The following is a 21143-nucleotide window of genomic DNA, read 5'->3' as shown; positions in this document are numbered from 1 at the left end:
GACTCTATACATGTATATCAAAGACATGGGACTCCTCCCCCCCCCCCCCCCCCCCTTGCGTGTGCTTGTGCTGAAATTAAGTAAAAAGTAAAGTAAGCTCAGTAAAATACAGTAAGTGCGACAGGTAAAGTGGGCGTTTGGAGCAATGGTTTCTCATCATGCCACTGAATGGACCAGTCTTCGAAAACGCATTATTGAGACGACCCGCCCGATCGGAGAACACATCATTAATTGTTAATATCCATTAAGCGTATAGATGGCGTCGTCCTCGTCGGGGCCAAGTGCGTTTAACAAGTCAAGGGCGGCTATACACGTGAAAATGCACGTGTGACCAGGCTATACCTACTCCCATAGCAATAGCTTGTTCGCTGCGTCTTTCCGCTAGAAAACTTAAATACGCGCAAAAACGCGTAAGGCTTTTTTTTTTTTTTTCTAGAAGCTTTCGTCGCCCTGCTCCCTCATACGAGGGGGTTGCATTTCCTGCGGCAAGTGCATGGGCCGCTGTGTCTTCCGCTGTGTGCGAGCGTGCAGCCGTCATTTGCCTTTACGTCAACAGATTCAGAATTGTACAGAACATTTCACCGCACAGCATAGATATGGCATGTGTACGCATTTTAAGTAGTGCGTGCCACTCATTTCTGCTTCCCTTACGCTGGTGCAAACAGGAAGCGGCCTTGTACCTCACAGAATCTCGGCTGATTGGTGTACTAGTGATGCAGGAATGAACTCTGGTCTTGTTCAGTGCATAGTGCGCATAATTTCTCAGGACGCGTGAACTCCGACGAGAACTGTCAGCGCCTGCAACAAGAGTTTACTTACGCTGTACTGAGCACAGCAGTAATCCATGCTTGTCGGCTGTCTGTTTCATGCATTCTGTTGCGAGTCAGTGGAATTTCACTGCTGGCATAAACCCCTTCGTGTGTACATTGCTGGTCTGGGATTCAACAACACAACAGTAACTACCAGCCTTCCGTAGGGGCGCAATCGCAAAGAGACGTTTCGCGCGCAGACTAATAAGATCCTGCGTGAGCGCGGCCTAACCCGCACCTGAAGGGAAGCGGCGGAAATGTATACCGGTAATTTCGACCACCTGGGGTCTTTAACGTGCGCCTAAATCTAAGTAAACGGGCTTCGAGCATTTTCGCCTTGATCTAAAATGCGGCTGCCGTATTTGTTGCTTCATTTGTTGCGCATTTGTTGCTTCCAAATGCGGCCGCCGCAATGCGGCCGCCACATTCTCGCCCAAAACCTTACAGAGTGTCAAAGCCTTGACAAACAGCGTGACAGTTTTTTCCATATGCAGACATGATTCGCTGTAAATTATCAACCCAAACGGAAGCGCCCAGGAATGAAATTGTGATAGTAGCACTGGTTTCTTGAATTATGTCAGCGCGAAACGACGAGGGTGGGTAAGTGGGGAGGGGGGGGTTGCGCTAAAAATTTCGGGGGGGGGGGGGGTTGAACCCCCCCTCCCCTGGCTACGCCCCTGCCTGAGATGTACTGTTTACCTCTGCGTCAAACGCGAAACAAGACACGGTACATTGGGTACAGCAGCATAAACAACCACCTCGCGGGAGAAAACACGGTCTTTAAATAAGAGCTTATGCGAGCACAATTTTCACTAATAATGCTTCATAATACGTGCAAGCTGTAAGTATGATGAAGTTAAAGTAAAGCGAGAATTACCAATAAATTAACGGCCCGATATATATATAACTGGATCATAGTCGCCGTTGTTTAAGTGGCTCGGCCGCTCATAATGACTCTTCTCGCTGTGGAACAACGCGGCTCATATGCGCAGATATGTGTGTTTTATTGTACGTTTTGACATTATTTCATAACAGCGATGCTCCTTTTCCCCAATATTTGACGTTAACGACGGTCTGTGGCTGTAGACAAGTGCACCGTTGTGCTAAACCCGACGCGAAAAGCTGCGCGCCCGACGACTTCCTATTTTGCGAAATGTCTAAAGAATGTGTAAAAAGAATTTTTAAAAAAGCTAGGTGCAAGAGCAGAAGTCAGCGACAACAAATCCAAAGCAGCCGCGACGGCAGACGGAACTTAGCGTGCCTTTATCGGTCGCACTGTTAACACAACAGCGCATTCAGGCCTAGCTGCTACCCTAAATAGTATATAGTTTGTGAGTGCTACATGGCTTCCAGGATCGACATGCTGCACCGAAGAAGCCATTAATAATTATTCGCGATTCACGAAACGCACAACTAACGCGCACTCAACGTGGGCGCCGGTTGACAAGTCAACCAGCGAACGCCCCGACACCCTTCCAAAGCGTTTCCTGCGACGTACGGCAGGGGGCAGCACAGGAAAATGAAAAGGACGGCTTGGTGTACAGAAAGGTGTACAAGGGTGTACGGAATTGTGATGTCGTTTTTCATTGCTAAGGTACACAGTTGTAAGCCTGACAGTTTTGATTTCCGCAAATTGGCAATTCATAACAATTTTATAAGCAAATTGCAAGTCTAAGTAAAAACGTTTTCTATCTCTCTCTCTCTCTCTCACCACGTTAGTTGCCCTGCCGAGGACATACTAACTTTCATCACCAAAGGGCGAATGTTTACGGGTATAATGCAATCGCATTAAAAACTATGCTATAAAAGGCATAGCCTGCACTGATATCAAGATCGGCCCACACACTTTCTTTATTAACGCCTTTCCTTAAAACGCTTAAAATTGCATCGGCCGCGCAACGCTTGAAACAGCGAAGCTGGGCGATTGTAGTCCAGCATTTTCCGGAAGTGCGCGCGAACTTTTCATCCTATTACTCGTGATGATGATAATTTCTTTTCGCGCGTCTCGGACTTACGGCTGCCACTGCGCGTTGCGTAGCGCAGCTTGCAACAACGACACCGCGTTCCAGGAGACCCGCTCCGTGAATGCGTCTCTCTCTCGCTCTCATAGCGCGCAAAACCGCTTCACCTCGCAGAGCACCAGCAAACGAACGCGCCAGCTGTGGACGAAGACGACGGCGCTCGAACGCAATCGTATGGTTCGCATAAATGCACGTTCTGCTAGCGCGGCTCTATAGCCTAGTGGTTACGACGCTCGCTTTGGGACCGGGGGTACGCGGCTTCGGATCCCGCCTCGGCAAGCAATATTTCATTTTATTTCTTCTAGTGTTTTGATACGAGCCACAAGTTACGGCTCGCTTAAACAGCTTGGCTGTTAAAAATTCGCCTCCACGGGCCACTAGATTTAACATTCTCCTTTAAATGAAAGAAAAAGTCGGCAGATCCCACGCCCTGTGGGAATCGATGTTATCTGAAGCAGTGTGCGAGGATCCTACCAAGTTAATGAAACGATCATGACATCACCAAGACGTTGGCGGCTCTTTCATTACCTACATGACACGCATGCCATGTCATGAGTCCTCAGGAGTCCCTTTAGCTACAACTAAGAGACCTTAAGGCGAAAGCCTTAGTCATGCTCGGGACTATGACTTTTCCTTCACCTACCTCGTCAGTACCACGTCCGAACCCATTTCAGTGGTTTTTGAGTGTTAATCTTTTTTTCGCTAAGTCATTGTCATTTTTGCTGAGTCATGATCATGACTATGACTTCTACCATCATCCTTTACTGTTTCCTTCACTTAGTACCCACATCCGAACCCATTTTAGTGGTGTTTGAGTATTAATGTTTTTTTCACTGAATCATTCACGTTTTTGCTGTCATGCTCATGACTATGACTTCTACCATCACCCTTTATTGTTTGCTTCACTTAGTACCTACGTCAGAACCCATTTCAGTGGCTTTTGAGTGTTTATCTTTTTCGCTGAGTCATTGTCATTTTTGTTGAGTCATGCTCATGACTATGACTTCTACCAGAATCCTTTATTGTTTCCTTCATTTAGTAACCATGTCCGAACCCAGTTCAATAGTTTTTGAGTGTTAATATTTTCCGCTGGGTCATTGTCATCAAATTTATGTCATGACCTATCACTTATGTTAGTCATACACTCCTCTCATAATATGCCAAGTGTGGTACCTACCAAGTTAACTAAACGACCATGACAGCACCAAGATAGAAGCGTTGCTCTAAAACTGACCCCCTCAATGAAACTGTGGCTCTTTATTTATCCACTTCGTTCAATGTATAGGACTTTATTGAACTTCCTAATGGCTTCTTCAAAAAGTTAAGCATACTTTCTTGCCTCCTCAGGTTCGATTACTACGATCCTGTACGGCAATACGGTACCAGCCGAGGAGGCAGACACCCGATCGGCCACCCTGCCGATGTTCGCCAACGTCAGCAGTACGGTTACGGCGGGACTGGCGGCTACCACAACCAGCGATACGAGGACGGCCCGCCCAGCGATGGTTACGCGGGCAGAGCACGAGGTCGTGTGCTGCGCGACCGCGGCCGGTCTTCTCGAGACGTTGCATATCCGAGAAGAGGAAGCGGCGGCGGGTGGAGCAGTTGGTTAGACACTCCAGGTCACCGTCGTGAGGGCGATGCGCCGTTGACCGCCGGCGAAAGCTTGCTGCACTTCAAGCGAGCTGTGCGTCGTATGAACAACGATTACGACCGGTCAGTGCTCTCCGAAAGCTGTGCGCTCAGCGTTTCCGAGGCCGGCGACGCGAGGAGTCATTACACCGACGATGGCTACGCGACGCACCGACGCGATGGCTTCTACGCCCGGCAGCGCGACGGCACAGGAAATGCTGCTTCCTCGGCGTCTCGCGAGCGCGAGGACTTCGTCGACCGAACGGAAGCCGTCAACCGTAGAGTTCCCTTACCGAGGGACGTCATCACCGAGCCGCGCCGGCCCGTCGCGGCCGGTGCTTCGTCATTGACCAGCATGATCAGCGTCTTCTGGGACATCGAGAACTGTGCGGTTCCAAGCGGAGTACCGGCGTACGAGATCGTGCTCAAGGTGCGCCAAAGGTTTTACACGGGCTACCGCGAGGCGGACTTCGTCGTCGCCTGCGATACCGCGCGCATGAGCCCCGCCGTGATCGCCGAGCTAAACGAGGCGCTGGTGACGGTGATACATGTGCCGGGCGATCAGAAGAACGCGGCCGACGAGAAGCTTCGCACTGTGCTGCGCCGCTTCTCAGACGCGCACAAGTTGACGGGCTCGCGCATCGTGCTCATCTCGGGCGACGTGGACTTCGCGGCCGAAATACACGAGATGCGGTACAAGGACCTCATCGATGTCGTGCTCATTCACAACGAACAGGCCAAGCGAGCGCTGAGGGACGCGGCGAACGAGAGTATCAGTTACAGCGCATTCCTGGCGGACCTCAAGAGGAGCAGTGCATCTAAGACAACCAAAACGTTTTCATCCGGCCCTCGAAACCAAGGAAAAGACAAGGAAAATAAGCAAGATTTAAACAAGACTGTTCGTGCAGTCAGCGCCCGTGTCCAAGAAAATGAAACGAGTGAGAAAGCGATCAAGATGGAGAATCAAGCCGCGGAGACAGGCGCGCTGCCTTCCTACCGCACCAAAGTGGGTATACTGGTCCCCAGGGAGCCCACGAACGCGGTATATTGGAAACAGTACTTGTCGCGCCTTAACATACCACAGGACTTTACAATTGAAGTTGGCTGCGGCGGCAAAGACACTGTGTACCTCGTTTATCCAAGCGTCACCAAAGCAAGGAAAGCCATTGAAACTCTCAACGATCCGCGAGTAGATGACGAGGACGGGCCGGCCTGCTTAGGAATAATTTCTAAAGACACCACTGAAGACATTGAAAAAGTAACACCAGAAGAGCCGAGTCGGGCTGCCAAGGTTAAATCTGCAGTAAATACTCACAAAGCGAAGCTTGAAGCTGTCAGACAAAAACTTCGTAGCCTCCAGGGAGGCGAGAAAACTGCGCCAATGTTAAAGGCGGCGTATGAATATCAGGCCACCATTTACGAGGCTCAGTTGAGACATTTCTTAAAGATCATTTCTGATTTACCGCAGTCGCCGCAACAAGCTGACAACGCCACAGCCACTGAAATCGCCAGGCTCAAAAGGGGCTCCATCGTTTACAGCGTAAAGTCAACAATTCTTGAGGCTTTGTCCGGGCATCAAGTGGTGTTCCTTATGTCATCGCCAGGATCCAAAACGGCACTCGAAGTGGCGTCGTATGCGCAAGATTTGAACTTGCGTGTCCTTAGTGTACAAGCCAGCGATCTCGCAGCCGAGCAGTGCTCGAAGAACGCAGCGTCTGTGAGTGGATTGGGACCCGTGCAGTGCTGGCTGAGCGCCACACAGCAGATCAACTCTGAAAACGCAGTTGTTTTCACTAGCGCGCGACACTTCTTCCAAGAGTTTCTGCGTCGTGAAATGGAACTCTCCGACTTCCAGGCCATCATCGTCGATGAGCTGCAAGAAGACACCGCTTACCAGCGGACAGCGCTAACAATAATCCGCAAGTATTTTGTATCAAAAGTAGGCGTAATCTTGTGCGGCAATGAATCCGATGCCTGCGTACGGATCCGAGAGGCGTTTTCTTTAGAAACCCAGGACATTGTCCGGTGCGTCCTCACGTTTCCAGTAGAGGTCATCTGGAAGGGCAAGCCAACCAGTAGAGTGATGGCATGTGTCTCTACTGCTCTCGAATTCTGCCAGACGGCAGATGCGTCTGCCGGCGGAGACGTTCTTGTGTTTCTTCCATCCCTCGCAGACGCTCTCCTGGCGGATGGCCTTTTGAATAGCAGAATTCGGGAGGAAAATTTTGACGTAGCTGTCACGCATGAAGTTTTGTCCTCCAGCTGGACAAACTTTCCTCTCAAGAATGACTCTCCGCGGAAAGGATGCTGGAGGGTGATCTTCGCCGTAGAATGTCCCGACGCAGTCGTGAGTACGCTGCGTGTGCGTTGCGTTATTGACAGTGGCCTAACGCTGAGAACCGTTTACCGGACTGGAATTTTCGTCATGCAACTCGCTTACGTGACCGAAACTGAGGCCGAAGAAAGGAGAACTTTGGCAGGAATACACGAGGGCGGTACTTGCTACCGCCTCTACAGTAGAGATGCCTTAGTCCCTTCGTCGCCAGCTGACTTAAACGGCTCAAAGTATTTGGAGGACATTGTTCTTCGTCTCTCTACCCAGAAGACGAACTCCGACACTCTCTTTCTCGATGACCTCCCTAAGACGCTGCTGGATGAAGTGAAGACTGCACTTCAACAGATCGGGGCGTTAGACAGTGAAGGACAAGCGACTGACCTGGGTACTAGGCTATGTCAGACGAGTCTACAGCCTCGGCTTGGCATGCTTGTGCTGTGCTCAATGGGCAAGGCACCATCCCTGGACTCGATCCTACTTTCACTCCTTGTCTTCGAAGACTTGCTTGTTGCTTACAGGCCACTGAAAGAAGACGGAAATCAGCGCGACTTCCCGGTGTCAGACGGAGCCAGCGTCTTCTCAGGGGTGATTCAGCTATACAAGAACTGGCTCGTTGTACCCAAGAAAATGAAAAGCTCTTGGTGCGATGTGAATAACGTGAACGAAGCCTTCATAAACAGCCTTCACAGTGCTGTTCGAAATATCCAGCAGGAGTTCACCGAGTTCAAAGGCAGAAATCTGGGTGCCGAATCAGTGAAGGAGGAGAAAAACGCTACAATCACGTTAGGTGAACTGCTCGCACAGTCGTTCCCCCAAGGTTTGCTCCAGGCGTGCGAACTGGGTTACAAGCACCAGACTTTGGGCGATCACTTGCAGGTATCGCCATTGTCGCTATTTGATACCGAGGCGATGCAGCCGAAGAACGTTGTCTGCTGTTTATTCGCTCAACATGGCGAAAAGACGGTGAAGCTACTGAACTTTTCCGCTTTGCCTGATTCCTTTTGTAAGCGTGAACCGGCCTGTCAAGTTCCCCGTGCTGAAGAAACGCATCCGGAACTTGTAGAACGGTTTGGTCCTGTGGGAAAGCTGATTTGGAACTATCAGTTCAACTCTACACGAGCACTGCAGGCCATTGAGGAGAAGCTGCGAATGGCGACAGATGACACTAAGGGTCACCTCGAACTGGACTCAGCGAGACAGTGTGTCATGATAAGAGGGCAAGACAAGTACTGCGTTGAAGCTCTGCAGTGCCTTCGGAGCATCGTCAGCGAGCAGGTAATAAAACTGTCCATAAAGGACCGGGAAGCCTTTCTCACGCCGCATAAATCTCCCTACGAGGAGCGTCCCGTGCTCGCCGTTCTCGGCATCGGAGGTCAGGTGAACGAAGTACTCTCACCGGCAGCCTTCCGGACTATAGTAGCGTACGATGTGAGGATGCCCCACTCTGAGTTTCGCAAAAGGGTGAATGAACTGGGAGAGATAGTCCAGTATTGGTTCATGAAAGAGGATGCCACCTTTGAGATCACCTATAAAACGGCGCGAGAAGCTGACAATGCCTACCGAGCCCTGTCTGAACAGAGCGGCCACCTAAGAGTATCTGTTAAAGGAGAGTCTCTTGAGTACCGCGAAGAGCAAAGGGAGCGGAGACCGGCGTTCCACGCCCAAATCTCCCTACCGCGCCGTCTGTGCTCGGGGATCGCGTTCGTCCAGTTGTCGGACCAGGCATCGGTGGAACGCGTGGCGGCCCAGCTCCCCCTTAGAGTCCGCTTGGACAATAACACAGTGACTATTCATCGCGACAAGAAGGTATCCTGCCAACTGTACATCACGGGCTTGCCTCCGATGGCGAGCCAGTCGGCGCTGGAAGGTCTTATCCGTTCGTCACTGTCAGTAGACGTCAAGAAGGTAATCCTCGTCCGTGAAGCTCCACGCAAAACGCCTACCGAGAAGCTGCGAGCATTGGGGGACGCTGTACAGAAACTATTTGACGAAGAGCTCGGCGAACGCAGTCCTAAACTGGTTCTCAACACTCCCAGGATGGAAGATTATATTGAGAAGGGCTGGCTCTCTTTCGAGGATTCCACCGCGGCTCAGGGCGCCTGCACGCTGCTCAAGGGCTCGCCAGTTCCCGTCGACCAGGACCGCAAGGACGCTGTTGCCACGTTGCCGATGGCTATACATATTCTCATGGAGGAAACGCTGTACTTCCCACGCTCCTTCTTCGAAGCGATTCAGGACCGAATCGAGGAGGAGCTTCGTCGGCAAGAAGGACTTCGTCCGGAGGATAACATCAAATGCGACGCGACGCCCTGCGAAAATGCGGTTCGAGTCAAGCTCAAGGCTAACAACCTGAATGATTTTCACAAGGCTGTGCACCTTTTCAACCGACTGATCCTGAGCCCCGACGTCCCGCGTGTCGACTCCCGCGTGCGCCCCGAAAGAGTCGCAGAAGTGTTGAAGGCCGCGGCGCCTGACGGTGGCATCTACGTCTACCGCAAGCCCGGCGAAGCCCGCTTGGTTGGCAACACGCAGCTCGTCGCGGCAGCCAGCGAGATGCTGAAGAAGCACACCAATTCATGGGTGAGTTGCCGAAAACCACATGCATGAACCGCGAGATCACGTCAATATATTTGTTATTTTAGCTGGGCTCGTGATGTATGACGCTCTCTTCCATTTTGCATTCTCCTTGTTTATTTCCTTTACTTTTCTCGCCATGCGCCTCATTGAATGGTCAATCCCGGCAATGAAAGCGACGTCCGAATCACGTTCCAGCAGCGGTGAAGGAAGAAATGAATGGAAAAGTGAAATGAATTATTAGAAAAAGACGGCTCGTCTATTAACACAACATAGCGTGTTTCCTGTTCACTCCGCGGACTAGTGTGACGGGGCTCAGTGCCACCGAATAACGCTGCCAGCTGCTCGCGGCGCCATTTGCTGCAGTTTAGCCATCGAGCTCTTACGTGGATTTAATCGGCCAATTCTTTAAAATTAAATTAAATTATGGGGTTTTACGTGCCAAAACCAGTTCTGATTATGAGGCACGCCGTAGTGGGGGACTCCGGAAATTTGGACCACCTGGGGTTCTTTAACGTGCACCTAAATCGAGGTACACGGGTGTTTTCGCATTTCGCCCCCATCGAAATGCGGCCGCCGTGGCCGGGATTCGATCCCGCGACCTCGTGCTCAGCAGCCCAACACCATAGCCACTGAGCAACCACGGCGGCCAATTCTTTCATTTTATGAATCGAGATCCATGTTCACGAGGGGCTGCTAGCTCCGTTTCGTTATGGCTTTGTCAGTGATTCGGTAAGAACTTCAGTGTACTCCTCCTATTGACCCTTTTCCCGGAGCAGTTTGTTTTAAAGAAACTAGATGGCGCTCACGGCGGCGCGCCATACCTCTCCTCAGCGACCACGCACGAATACGAAACCATTACCGCTTCTACCTTGGTTCCGTGCGATCAGCTGTCGGAAATGCAACTGAGTTTTCGCTAACACACTGTGCTCCAATCATGCTAGATTGAATCATGTGGATTGAAGACGTGTGCTGTAGTTGGCTGGAATCTGTGTGGCCAAGTTCACGGACCGCTGCTGCAACTGTCCGAACGTGTTACCGGCACTTCGTAATGTACGGCTTTCCTCGGGGATACAGAAATTTGCTCATCCGCCAGCCTTCTATCGCTAACCTTCAAAGAAAGGGCTTCATCCCCAGAACGTTGGCAAGAGTGAGTACCACTCGTTAAAGAATGACAAAGGGAAGTAGCGCGCTTCCTGTCCTAGTAAGTTTCGCGCACGTTATCTATCTATACACATCTGTCCCAAATGGCAGGAAAGTTTACGCCCACTTTATTGCCGACGTATCAAGAATAAGTGAATGGGCTCACACTTGAATATATGTGCACTGTATACGCACAATTAATGACGGACTACACCTATGGCGCACGAATTGTCGAAGCTGAATGTTTCGTGACGGTCCACAAGAGTAAGCCAGTTACTAGCTGTAATATATATTTGCTACAAGGTATTACAATGTACAAAACAGCTGCTTTTCAAGCCTCGTGCGCAGCAAGAACAAATCTATGGGAAGTGAGCACGCCCGCGAGCGATTATAACTATAGGCAGAAAATAATCAGATAGTGGCCGCACCGAGGAACTTCACTGAGTTATCAACTGACAAGCCACTGCTTCAAAATATTTGCCGAATAAAGAACAAAGAGCAAAACACACTAATCCTGACTGAATTCATAATCGGAAAGCTTCGATAGCTTGGAATACATATTTATCCCCGCTTTTAGAACAAGCACCATATACGCTGCTAGCGGCGTTTGGACATAGCTTAATCAGCTCCGAAAGCGTTTTTACATGTTGTCTGAAGCTGTGATCAAAGCTTCTTGTCGTCCACCTATAGTCACTGTCTACGATATCTACGAAAACAGAGGTTTTCTAAGCCGCGCCGGCGTCATACACTTCCATTGTAAACAAGGAGGCAACAGAGGCGGTTGAGGCAAGCAATGGACGCGTCACCACGTGATCAAACATGGCAGCGCCCACGGGATCAGCCGTGAAAAGGGTCAATAGGGGCTAAAGATTGCGTCGTCACGTTACGAATGGTTAAATCTTACAACCAAGGCTAATATCATATGTTCGGAATGCGTGTGATTATAGCCCGCTGGTTGATTTCTAATAGCGCTGCAGTTGTTTATAATGAGTACAATTATCTAAGTAGGTCTGATGCTGCACAGTGCCCCCCAAGGTTCATTTCTTTATATTTCTATAGCGTGTCGTCCCCAACGCCAATTTGTGCGTGAGTCGTGTCCTGTGTTACCTCATTCTGGCTATCAAACCATAGCAATAAAAACTAAAACGCGTGCGTTGAAGGGAGCAACGCATGCGTCGTAATTACGAATCATGCTTGGAAAACCATAGTAGAAGTCATCATCAAATGTTAATGCACCAAGTACGCATAGTTATGAGCAATGCTGAATATAAACTCTCGTCACCGCTGCTTGAAGAACTGGTAAATTATTAGTTCGAATGTTCGGAAAGTTCCTCAACATATGTGACATGGCCAGGTTAGGGCTTAAGGTGAACTGTTTTTAATAGTACCTAAAGAAATGGCGTTTACATAACCGTGTTTTCCACTGCGCTCATGTGATGTCAACTTGCTAGCGTAGCAAGTGGAATATAGCAGTAAATGGAGGCACAGAGCTAACTAGAAAGTACAGCGGACTTCCAGAAGCAAGTTTCTTTGAATCCAAGATGAGTGGCAAGAAGCGGCAATTGCTAGCCTTTGCTCTCCACCAGCTGAACGGCTTGCAATAGATATATATATGCTTGAAGAACCGACAACAAATGCTTGCAGTACCTTTTTTATTTCTTTTTTTATAGTGCCGTGGTAAGCTTACCGGTCAGAGAGCTCGGCCCAGCAGTGGTAACGCGGAAAACGCCGTCGAATCTATGTTGTCACAATGTTGGGGTCAGTGTCAGCAGTCGTGATCATCTTCACGAAGTCTCCCTCTGGCAACAAGCTGGAAACAGCAATAATTTAAAGCGATAGGCGATTGCACGCCGTCATTGCTGGAAGCGGTAGGGTGCGCCAGCAGTGCTATTCATGCACTCTTGGCACCCATTTACGGCATGACTAGTCCAAGGTCTTTTGTGTCTCACAGGGAGACCACCGAACTCGGAGTACCGACTCGAAAACTCGCACGTGTACAAAAACACTTAACGCAATGAGGGACACCAGCTGCAACATGCGACTACATGCAACTTCAACATGCAGCTTCATGCAATGAGGGACACCACGACGCCCCACGGGTCTGCCGTTCCTCTCGCTGCCGAGAAGGCAACGCCGATCGCTAACGTGATTTTTCTTACCTCGTAATACGCTTGCAATAAAGTGCAAATGCCTATGTGTTAGGAAGAGTGCGATTGTAAACAATAACTATGGTGCACTTAATAACAGCCAACCTATACGGACAGTAATCTGATCCATCTCTTAGTACCAAGGTATCGCCGCCATTTCGCGTCACATAGCTTCCTTTCACGACTTTCTGCGCCAAATTAAAATTATAATTACTATTTAATCGCGAAATGCATACGCGATCACTGTAAATCACGGTCTTTTCGTTCCCACCAACATTTTAATGGACACGTCCTGGGTGGTTGTCGGTCCCTTGAAACGACTGTCTTCTTTCTTTGTCATTTTCTTGCTTAGATCATCCTTGCACTCATTCTACAACGGGTGCCTTCGAAGTATAATTCGCCTTTATCTTCGAGTGTGGTGACATGGATTAGGCCTTTGCGCACTATCTCTAGTTGAGCGCGGAAACTCGGGCGAGTTTGTGCGACTTCATGATGTAGATAGATGCACAGAGCGAAAAAATGTGGGCACAGTTTGAAACAAATGTTTCAAACGAACCAGGACGGTCCTGCCTCTGTCTTTCTCTTGCGCTTACGTACCTCTGGCACTGAAAACAAGAGTTCCCCCCGCAACGGTCACGTAGGCGCATCAGCGCAAGTCCGCACGCGAGGGCAAGAAACCGGAAACGAGAGATGAAACGGTGCTTGAAACAGCATGAGCGGCGGATCACGAAAATGAACAAATGGTGTTAAGGTATAAATCTTAGAAATCTCTAGTCTAGATTGCGAGGTACTCGCAGCAATAACCAGCGCAAGTTCACAAAATCGCCAACTGTAGTTCTTCCTCTTACTTCATTTTAGCTTGCATTTTTTCCCACCTGGAAATGTGAAAGGTACGCACTATTATTCATTCTGCCTCTATGCGATTCCTCCCCACGACAGGTTCACCAGTCTGTGCACGAAACAACTCTCACGTACCTTGTCGTAACAAACCCATTCAACTCACCTCCGCCGCATAAAACAAATATTCTGAGCCGTCGTAGGAGTCCTGTTGAACTTACGGCAATCGCAACTTAACAGCAATTGAATTCTTGTGCAGGAGAAGCGGCAGAGGAAGAAATTGGCACTGGTCGGAGAAGGGTTTACTGTGCTGAGGTCCTTCATCACCACTCTTGGCGATGACCCTTGGTATCTGGCCAGAGAATGCAAGCTGGATGCCGCCACCTTCGATGGACAATTCGAAACGGTCGAGATTCTCGGAACAGATGCAGCCATCAGAGCAGTAAGACCTTCCAAAGTGCGGCAATTCGTAGACTTGGAAACGTCATGACACTGAGCCTCTGAAAATGTAAAATTTATCCTCGCATTAAAAAGGTGTATCGCGTAAATCAAGCTGCTTGACTTTGCCACTTTCGTATTTCACAAAAAAATTTAGTTCAAAATATTCACTGCATACTGTTCGTATTATGCATGGAAAATATGTCATATTTATACAGATGGTCATTGTGGAAATAAGGTCCGCCAATTTGAGCTTCGCAATATTTTGTTAGAGCAGCCGTATTGTGAGGCATATACTGTGAGGCAAAATGGGGTTAAGTTTTTTTTTTTTTTTTCATCATACAGAATTTATTTTGGTGGTAACACAATAGAGGCTGCTCTCGTGAGTGGCTTTTCGTCGCCACGGTCTCTTCTTTATTTTTACTGGCCCTAAAAATGACCATCACGACCAAGTGCGATCAAAAGCAACGCCGCGCTTGAGCGTGATCGAGCAACTCATTAAGATACCGCCCCTTCGCATATAATAATGCTTTAAACTCGCAGCATACTACCACCAGGTGTGCCAACGCTTGTGCCATTGCCAAAACAAAGCAAAAATAATTTCTCACCGGTGACGGTTCATCAAGCGCAACATTTGAAAATCGCAGCTTAACTTTCATCAACCTGTGCATCAAAATTCATCACTCGACCTATTCAATCGAGAAAACCCTCGGAGATATATGCCGATCCGAGCAACTTATTCCTCAAAGGCTCAGAAGCGCTTGTGCGCGAGCTAGTTGGAACGCATCCTTAATTTTAAACAACGCCATAAAAAAAAGAGACAAATAAGAGCTGGTCCACAGGACGCAAGAGCACAAGACCAGCGCATAGCGCTGGTCCTGTGCTCTTTCTTGAATGTCCTTTTTTTGGCACTGTTTAAAATGAATGATCCTCAAAGGCAGCCGAGATGCCGATAAGGAAGTTTTCGCACACTCCGGAGGTGTCAGGGGTCTGTTTGCAAGACTGAAGACTTGGCAAACGCTTCACTAAATCCGCTGCAATTTCGTCACTATATTCGAACCTTTTCAAGTGCTTCACTATACGTAGCTAAGCCCTTCTATTATCTCCGTTATATGTTCCTGGATGCCGCAACAATTCTGGCGACGTCGGAGTCTGGCTGCACGTTCTCAGTGATGCCTAGCTAGTCCTACGGCCACTTCGGGGCTTTGACGCAAGCTGCGTCGCTTGGTGTTGTTTGGAGCCATTTCATATCGACCGCGCCACCGCACGAGCATCATGGCGGAATACCCCTTAAAAGCACCGCTGCGAAAGGTCCTGGCGACTTCAATGAATATTTTGCGCCCACTATAGGCGACGAATCTCTCGTCATTTTTATTGACGCAGGCCGAACAACTCGTGAGTCAGCTGCCGAAGAGCAGAGTGGACGAAAAATCGACGAGCGATGCCGGAGAGCGCTGCCCTATCTGCCGACAGCCACCAGGAGGCGCTCCGAAGGACCGGATCTCGGGGCATGGGCACAGACTCGAGTTTTGCGGCCATTGGCACTGTGAACCGTGCCTGCTGCTGGTCTTCAAGAGAGCTCCCCTGCCGTTGGCGTGTTTCGAGAAGGTGCGTACTCTGCAGGGCAGCGCACTTCTGAGCGATTCAGATCTTCAGTTTCCAAATTTGTGTAATAGCGTCAACATTTCTTCTTTATTAGGGCAGAAAGCGCAGACTATGAAGCCGAATGAGAAGCGCTTATTAACAAGAGGCTAATATGCGAGCCATCCGGTAAACATTTAGCTGCTACACGTACTTGAATGCAAACGTTCGTGGCCCTGCACCTCCTACACAACGCTGTGGCTTTTTGCAGTAACTGATAATCACCTGTGATCCTCCCTTATCGAAAGGAAAAAAAAACTTATATTCTCCGTATGCAATAATCCCATTAGGGCATATGCTGATCAGATCAAATAGAAACCTGTATGTTCCCCAATATGGCGTGAAGGAATGTCTGTATGTATGGTGAAGCCATACGAGGTTTTACATGGGGTGCCCACATGTTCCTTTAAACGCGACCCACACGGAGCGATTTTCTTGCGAAAAACTGGCGAACGGCCGTGCGCGGCGTTCGCCCGGCGGCCGGCGGCTGTTCGCCGTCGATCACGGCGGGCTAGATGTGTTCGCAAGCGGTCAATCGCTCGCCGGAAGCGGCGAATGAAGGGCTGTCAGCGCGGACCAATCAGGGCGCGGTCACGTCCGACTTTCTGCCGCCGTATTTGACTCGGCTAGCCAGCCAAAGAGACTAGAGCGAACATGGCGACAAAAGCTGCACGCATCGCGTACAATGATCGACTGATCAAAGCCGTCCAGGGCGACCAATATGGTTCAGTTGCCGATACAAAGCTTTTTTTTTTCACTGCATTTTACTGGGAATGAAATAACGCTGTTTCTAGCAACACTGAAATCGTGGCGGCGGCAGCCGCCTGTTTTTCGCCGCATGTGGGCGCAGCACGACGGCGGCACGCTGGCGTTCCGCCGCACTGGTGCGAGCCGCACGAAGTTCACCGCGAAAGTTCCCTGCATGTGACCCGGGATTTACTGTGCTTGTATGGTACATGTGCCGTATATTGTATGGGAAAATGCGGATTTTTATATGAAGAACGAGAGAAACTTCGGTGTTGTATTTTGGAGATGGTAGCCGAGCGGACAGGCTTAGCATGCTTTTGCAGATGAGGTGGTCTAGGATGAAGGAAAGGCGGCGAGATAACAAAAACAAATGACACATACACGCGCGCGAGATGCTTTTACCGTGGGGCTATGAGCATAGGTCGACAGAATAAACCAAACTCACTCGGACTCAGTCACAATTATATTTTAATGCGATTAGCATTGTTCACCCAGTTTTCGAAGTATATCTATTCGTCTCTAACCTCTTTACGACATCTGGGTCACTAGGTATGTGAGACTGTATGGGCCACTCTTCAGTGAACCTCTTGCACGCCAACTTGGGTTACTTGGTATAGGTGCCACTGGATACTTGTCACTCTTTAACGAGCCTCTACGACGACAACTTGTGTCACTGGGTATGTGCCACTCTTCATGACAAAAAGAAGATCCTTTAACATTTCTCCAGTGCTTGGCGGAATCAAACCCTCGCCATATATATTCCGACAAGCGTCCCGCGCCGACTTCACGACTGGCGCCGTTAGACGGCGCAGCTTGACTAGAACAAAAATCCTGAGACCACTCAGCACATCCTAATGGAATGCGAAGGGATCACATCCTAATGGAATGCGGAGGGATTCCTCCTAACACAGTACGACCCGTAGGTAACGTACACCTTCCAGAAGCACTTGGATTTAAAGTGGGTGGAAGCAACAACCGGTCACCAGTCAGAGATAAGCTAGAGCGTTTGGAGTATTGGGGGAGAAAAATCAGGGAATAGATTGATACGACCGGATCCGTTGCAAGAATAGGTAGGGGGGGAAAGTTAGACGGAGAACTTTTGAGCCGCATTTCGATGGAGTCGAAATGCAAAAACGCCCGTGTGCTTGCGTTGTAGTGCACGTTAACGAACCCCAGGTGTTCAAAATTAATCCGGAGCCCTCCTCTACGGCGTAGCTCATAATCAGAACTGGTTTTGGAACGTAAAACCCCAGAAAAGAAAGAAAGAGGAAGGGGAAAGAAGTTTAAGGAGATGCATATAGAAAGGCTAGAAATGAAAACTATTTATTGCATACGTGATTAACTCCAGCAGTGTAGGTGATTATCTGTCACCGCTCCGTTTGAACGGCGATGCCAATAAATCAAAATCGAAGCACGAGAGAGGAACCCAGCTGCAGTACAGATATCATGCGTGACACGTTTCGGTGGTGACAATACGGTGTCACTACATTGCTTCAATTTTAATCACATTAATGTCGATGGTCATTGAGGTGTTTTCTGCCGGAATGTTTTGCTTTGGTTTCAATGAGCCTCAAAAACTCACCAAACTTCTACTCAGCTCTGCTAGGTCGCACTCACGGGTCGGTATGAGTGTGAGTCAGTCTTTGTGAGTCAGCTCATGAGTTACTTTATGGACCTCTGTTTATGGAATCCCCATATGTTCTTCGACGTTTGGATATGGTTTTTTTAGTCCTCTTTCATAGAATCCCGGCAGGCGTTTATCATCTCCGAAACTTGAAGTAACGAAACTTTGCGGAAATAATCAAAGCTTACAATGTACTGGTACTAACAAATACGAATACCGAAAGCTCGAAGTTTACCACGCTGTTCTTGGAGGATATCACATCAAGCAATCTCACCTAGGTCTTCTCTCTAGTTTGAGTCTAAGTCGGGGAACTCACTCCTGAGTGAAGCCACTAAAACTCACTCACATCTACCCACGTATCTGATTCTGGGTGAGTCCTAATAGTGAGTTATATTATATTGCCGGTCTATGAGTGTCAGAATGTTCTTCTTCTTTCGTTTCCCTTTCCTTGCTCTATTTGTGTGCTTTTTCATTCCCTCCCACCTGAACAATGCAGCCTGGAGGAACTACTATAAAAATCATTGTGTTTTCTTGCTCTAATGCTTCCTTGAATCGGCAGCCTTTAGTAGCAAGGCGGCCAGCATCATCCATTGCTAAAATCACAGCTGCGATATCGGATAATACTAACATCCGCGCACTCTTTATTTTCGCAAAACGTTTCTTTGAAGTGACCCTGACGTTTCACTGAGAAAGTTCAAGGAAACATTCCTAAAATTGCCTAACGAAGTCTTGGTAGTCGCCTACACTGAATGAATTACAACCGGTCCCTTTTCTGACGTGTTACAATCACTGTCACGTCTTCGCATATGAACCCATATGAACACAAGCGACAGAAAATATCTCGAACTCTAAACTCTATACCAGCCCGGATGACTGAGCGTCTATGGTGTTCTGCTGCTAAGCACGAGGCCGTCGTGACCGCGCACATATCGAGGTGTAATGCAAAAGCTCTCATGTATTTGGACGTAGATGCTTGTTAAATAACTCCAATGATGACATGGTCACTCTTACCTTCAGACGAGGCTTCGTACACGAGTCAGGAAAAACGCAATGCATGAAATACGCCTAGTGCGACGCTGACCTGCAGTCTACACACCAGCTTGCCGCACACAGATATATTTTGGCAGCATCTGCTTCGTTATAGCTTGCATGCTTATCGGTAATGAGGGCTTCCAGTGAATTTCGAAAACAAAAAGCACTCAACCTGCCTAGTTTCGAGCACTTATTTCGGACCAAAACGACTCAATTATGACAAAACACGTTTAAATGCCGGACGGAACACTGCCGTACTGGTGTGAAGCTTCAAATTCAATAAAATCGAAGTTTGACCTGCATTCTCCACAGTAGTTATCACCATTCTTGTGACAACTTGATTGAAATGTTGCTTTGAAACAATGTGTTGGTAACCTAAAATGATACTGCGGCCTTCAAAGCGTCTTCTAATGACACTTAAAGGATTACTCTATCTCCATCTCTGCATCGTCCGTCCTTTCGGTACACAATTAAAAAATTGGCAGTTTCGCACGAAGAGCGAAGCACTGACTGCGATTGCAAGGCCTAGGCTGTGCTTGAACTCCTCGGATGGTGTTCTAACTATGCACGAGTCCGACTAACGCGAACGCAACATACACGGGTGCGCCAAAATTTCTGACACCCTTGAAAGCTTTAAGAAGCCATGTAGGGCCTGTAATGACATTACGCTGCCCATAAGGAACCGCGCCATTAAAATTACATCACCTCCAGGTTTGAGCCCTGGTATTATTTCGCATTTGTATTATTTAATAGTCAGATAAAATTTCATATAAACTGCATGTGATGTGAATGTTGGCGTATGGTTCTAGGAAGACCTGTCCTGGAATGAACATGTAAATAAATTAGCAGTAGAGTTACGTGTTGGATGTATGTACAGATTAAGTCCGTTATTACCACTCTGGCTCAAGAAAGAACTATATATACATTATTCTATTCCAGGCTTAGTTACTGCGCATTGATATGGGGCACAACGACAGCACAGAATTATACCACATTATTCACATTACAAAAAAGGTACTACGAATATTTGAGGAATATCATGGTCACCCGCAATTGGTCTCAGCATGCGTCCGCTATTTTCAAAACATTTCATATTGCAAGCTAACCAAATCTATTATATCAAGCTTTTTTTGCATATCCAAAATAATAAGCTATACCCACGTACAGTGCTTCTCGATGTGTTCAATACTGCCTCTGTGCACAAATATAAGAACACCAAAAATTAGAATTACCTATGGTCGGCAGCATATTCTGCCCCAAATACTCAGTCAGCTTAATAAACTTGACAATATTTTAGACCTAAATAAAAAAAATCCCCGGAAAGAGGTTTAAACAAATTCTTCTAGAAAACTGTATTTAATATGCTTCAGTACAGTTTTAGTGTTGATTAAAACCTCCATGTGTCTCGACTTCTCCTCTTGCTCAATGTTCACTGTGTGTTGTATTTCTGAGCGCACATTGTTTCTTTTTGTTGCTGCTTCTCACAATATATGTATGCCGATTTGCATTCTTTCTCTGCTCTGTGATAATGTTTTTTTTTTTTTGCTTTTGCTTTTATATATATAGAAAAAATGTTGATTAATGAATGAGTACCTGATGTTAAGTATTGTACATTGTTGATGTTTGCCTACTTGTATTATAGCTGCGTGCTGAACTGTATCTCGGAGCAAAAGCCTCCGTCAGGCTGTATAGCTTGTTGCTTTTGCTTCGATTTCTGTTGATGTACAGAAAGAAATCAATCAATAAATCAATCAATCAATGTTATGTTTCATGAAATCGGTTTGTGGGCTGCCATTCTCAAAAGTCTGAGGAATAATTTAGTCAAGAACGTAAGACGTGGTATAAGCAACTTTAATGATTCAATAGCTAGCAATATAACCCGCATATACGGTAGGGATAAGACTAAGCCATACATATACCTAAGCATATTCAGAGTGCCATGGCGACTCTGACAGCGAAAATTCGCTTGGAGTGTCCATAAAAGTGATAACCAATAAAAATGTTACGCCCTTTAGTGCTTAACTTGTCCCCAAACATTATTGGTCATCTATTTCACGTGCAGTTCATTTCATTGCCATTCCGCACTCGCTACTTTCCTATCGAGAATGCTACGTCATGCTGATCCGCGCACACCGTTTGGGACCTGAAAGTACCGAGCACCGA

At 48.0% G+C, this 21143-nt stretch overlaps 1 protein-coding gene across 1 annotated transcript in view; it reads left to right on the top strand.

Annotated features, from left to right (window-relative positions):
* The window catches only part of LOC119445957 (uncharacterized), a 37245-nt gene that overhangs the window by 5732 nt on the left and 10370 nt on the right, over positions 1 to 21143 (top strand). The window contains exons 3-5 of the mRNA XM_037710258.2: positions 4178 to 9377; positions 13758 to 13940; positions 15320 to 15544. Coding sequence (XP_037566186.1) covers positions 4178 to 9377; positions 13758 to 13940; positions 15320 to 15544 — 5608 coding nt within the window. The remainder of the gene's footprint in view (positions 1 to 4177; positions 9378 to 13757; positions 13941 to 15319; positions 15545 to 21143) is intronic.

This window comes from Dermacentor silvarum, chromosome 3 (assembly GCF_013339745.2).
Source record: "Dermacentor silvarum isolate Dsil-2018 chromosome 3, BIME_Dsil_1.4, whole genome shotgun sequence".
Lineage (NCBI taxonomy): Eukaryota > Metazoa > Arthropoda > Arachnida > Ixodida > Ixodidae > Dermacentor > Dermacentor silvarum.
Note: the sequence above shows the minus strand (reverse complement) of the source record. Positions and strands in the feature narration are given on the sequence as shown.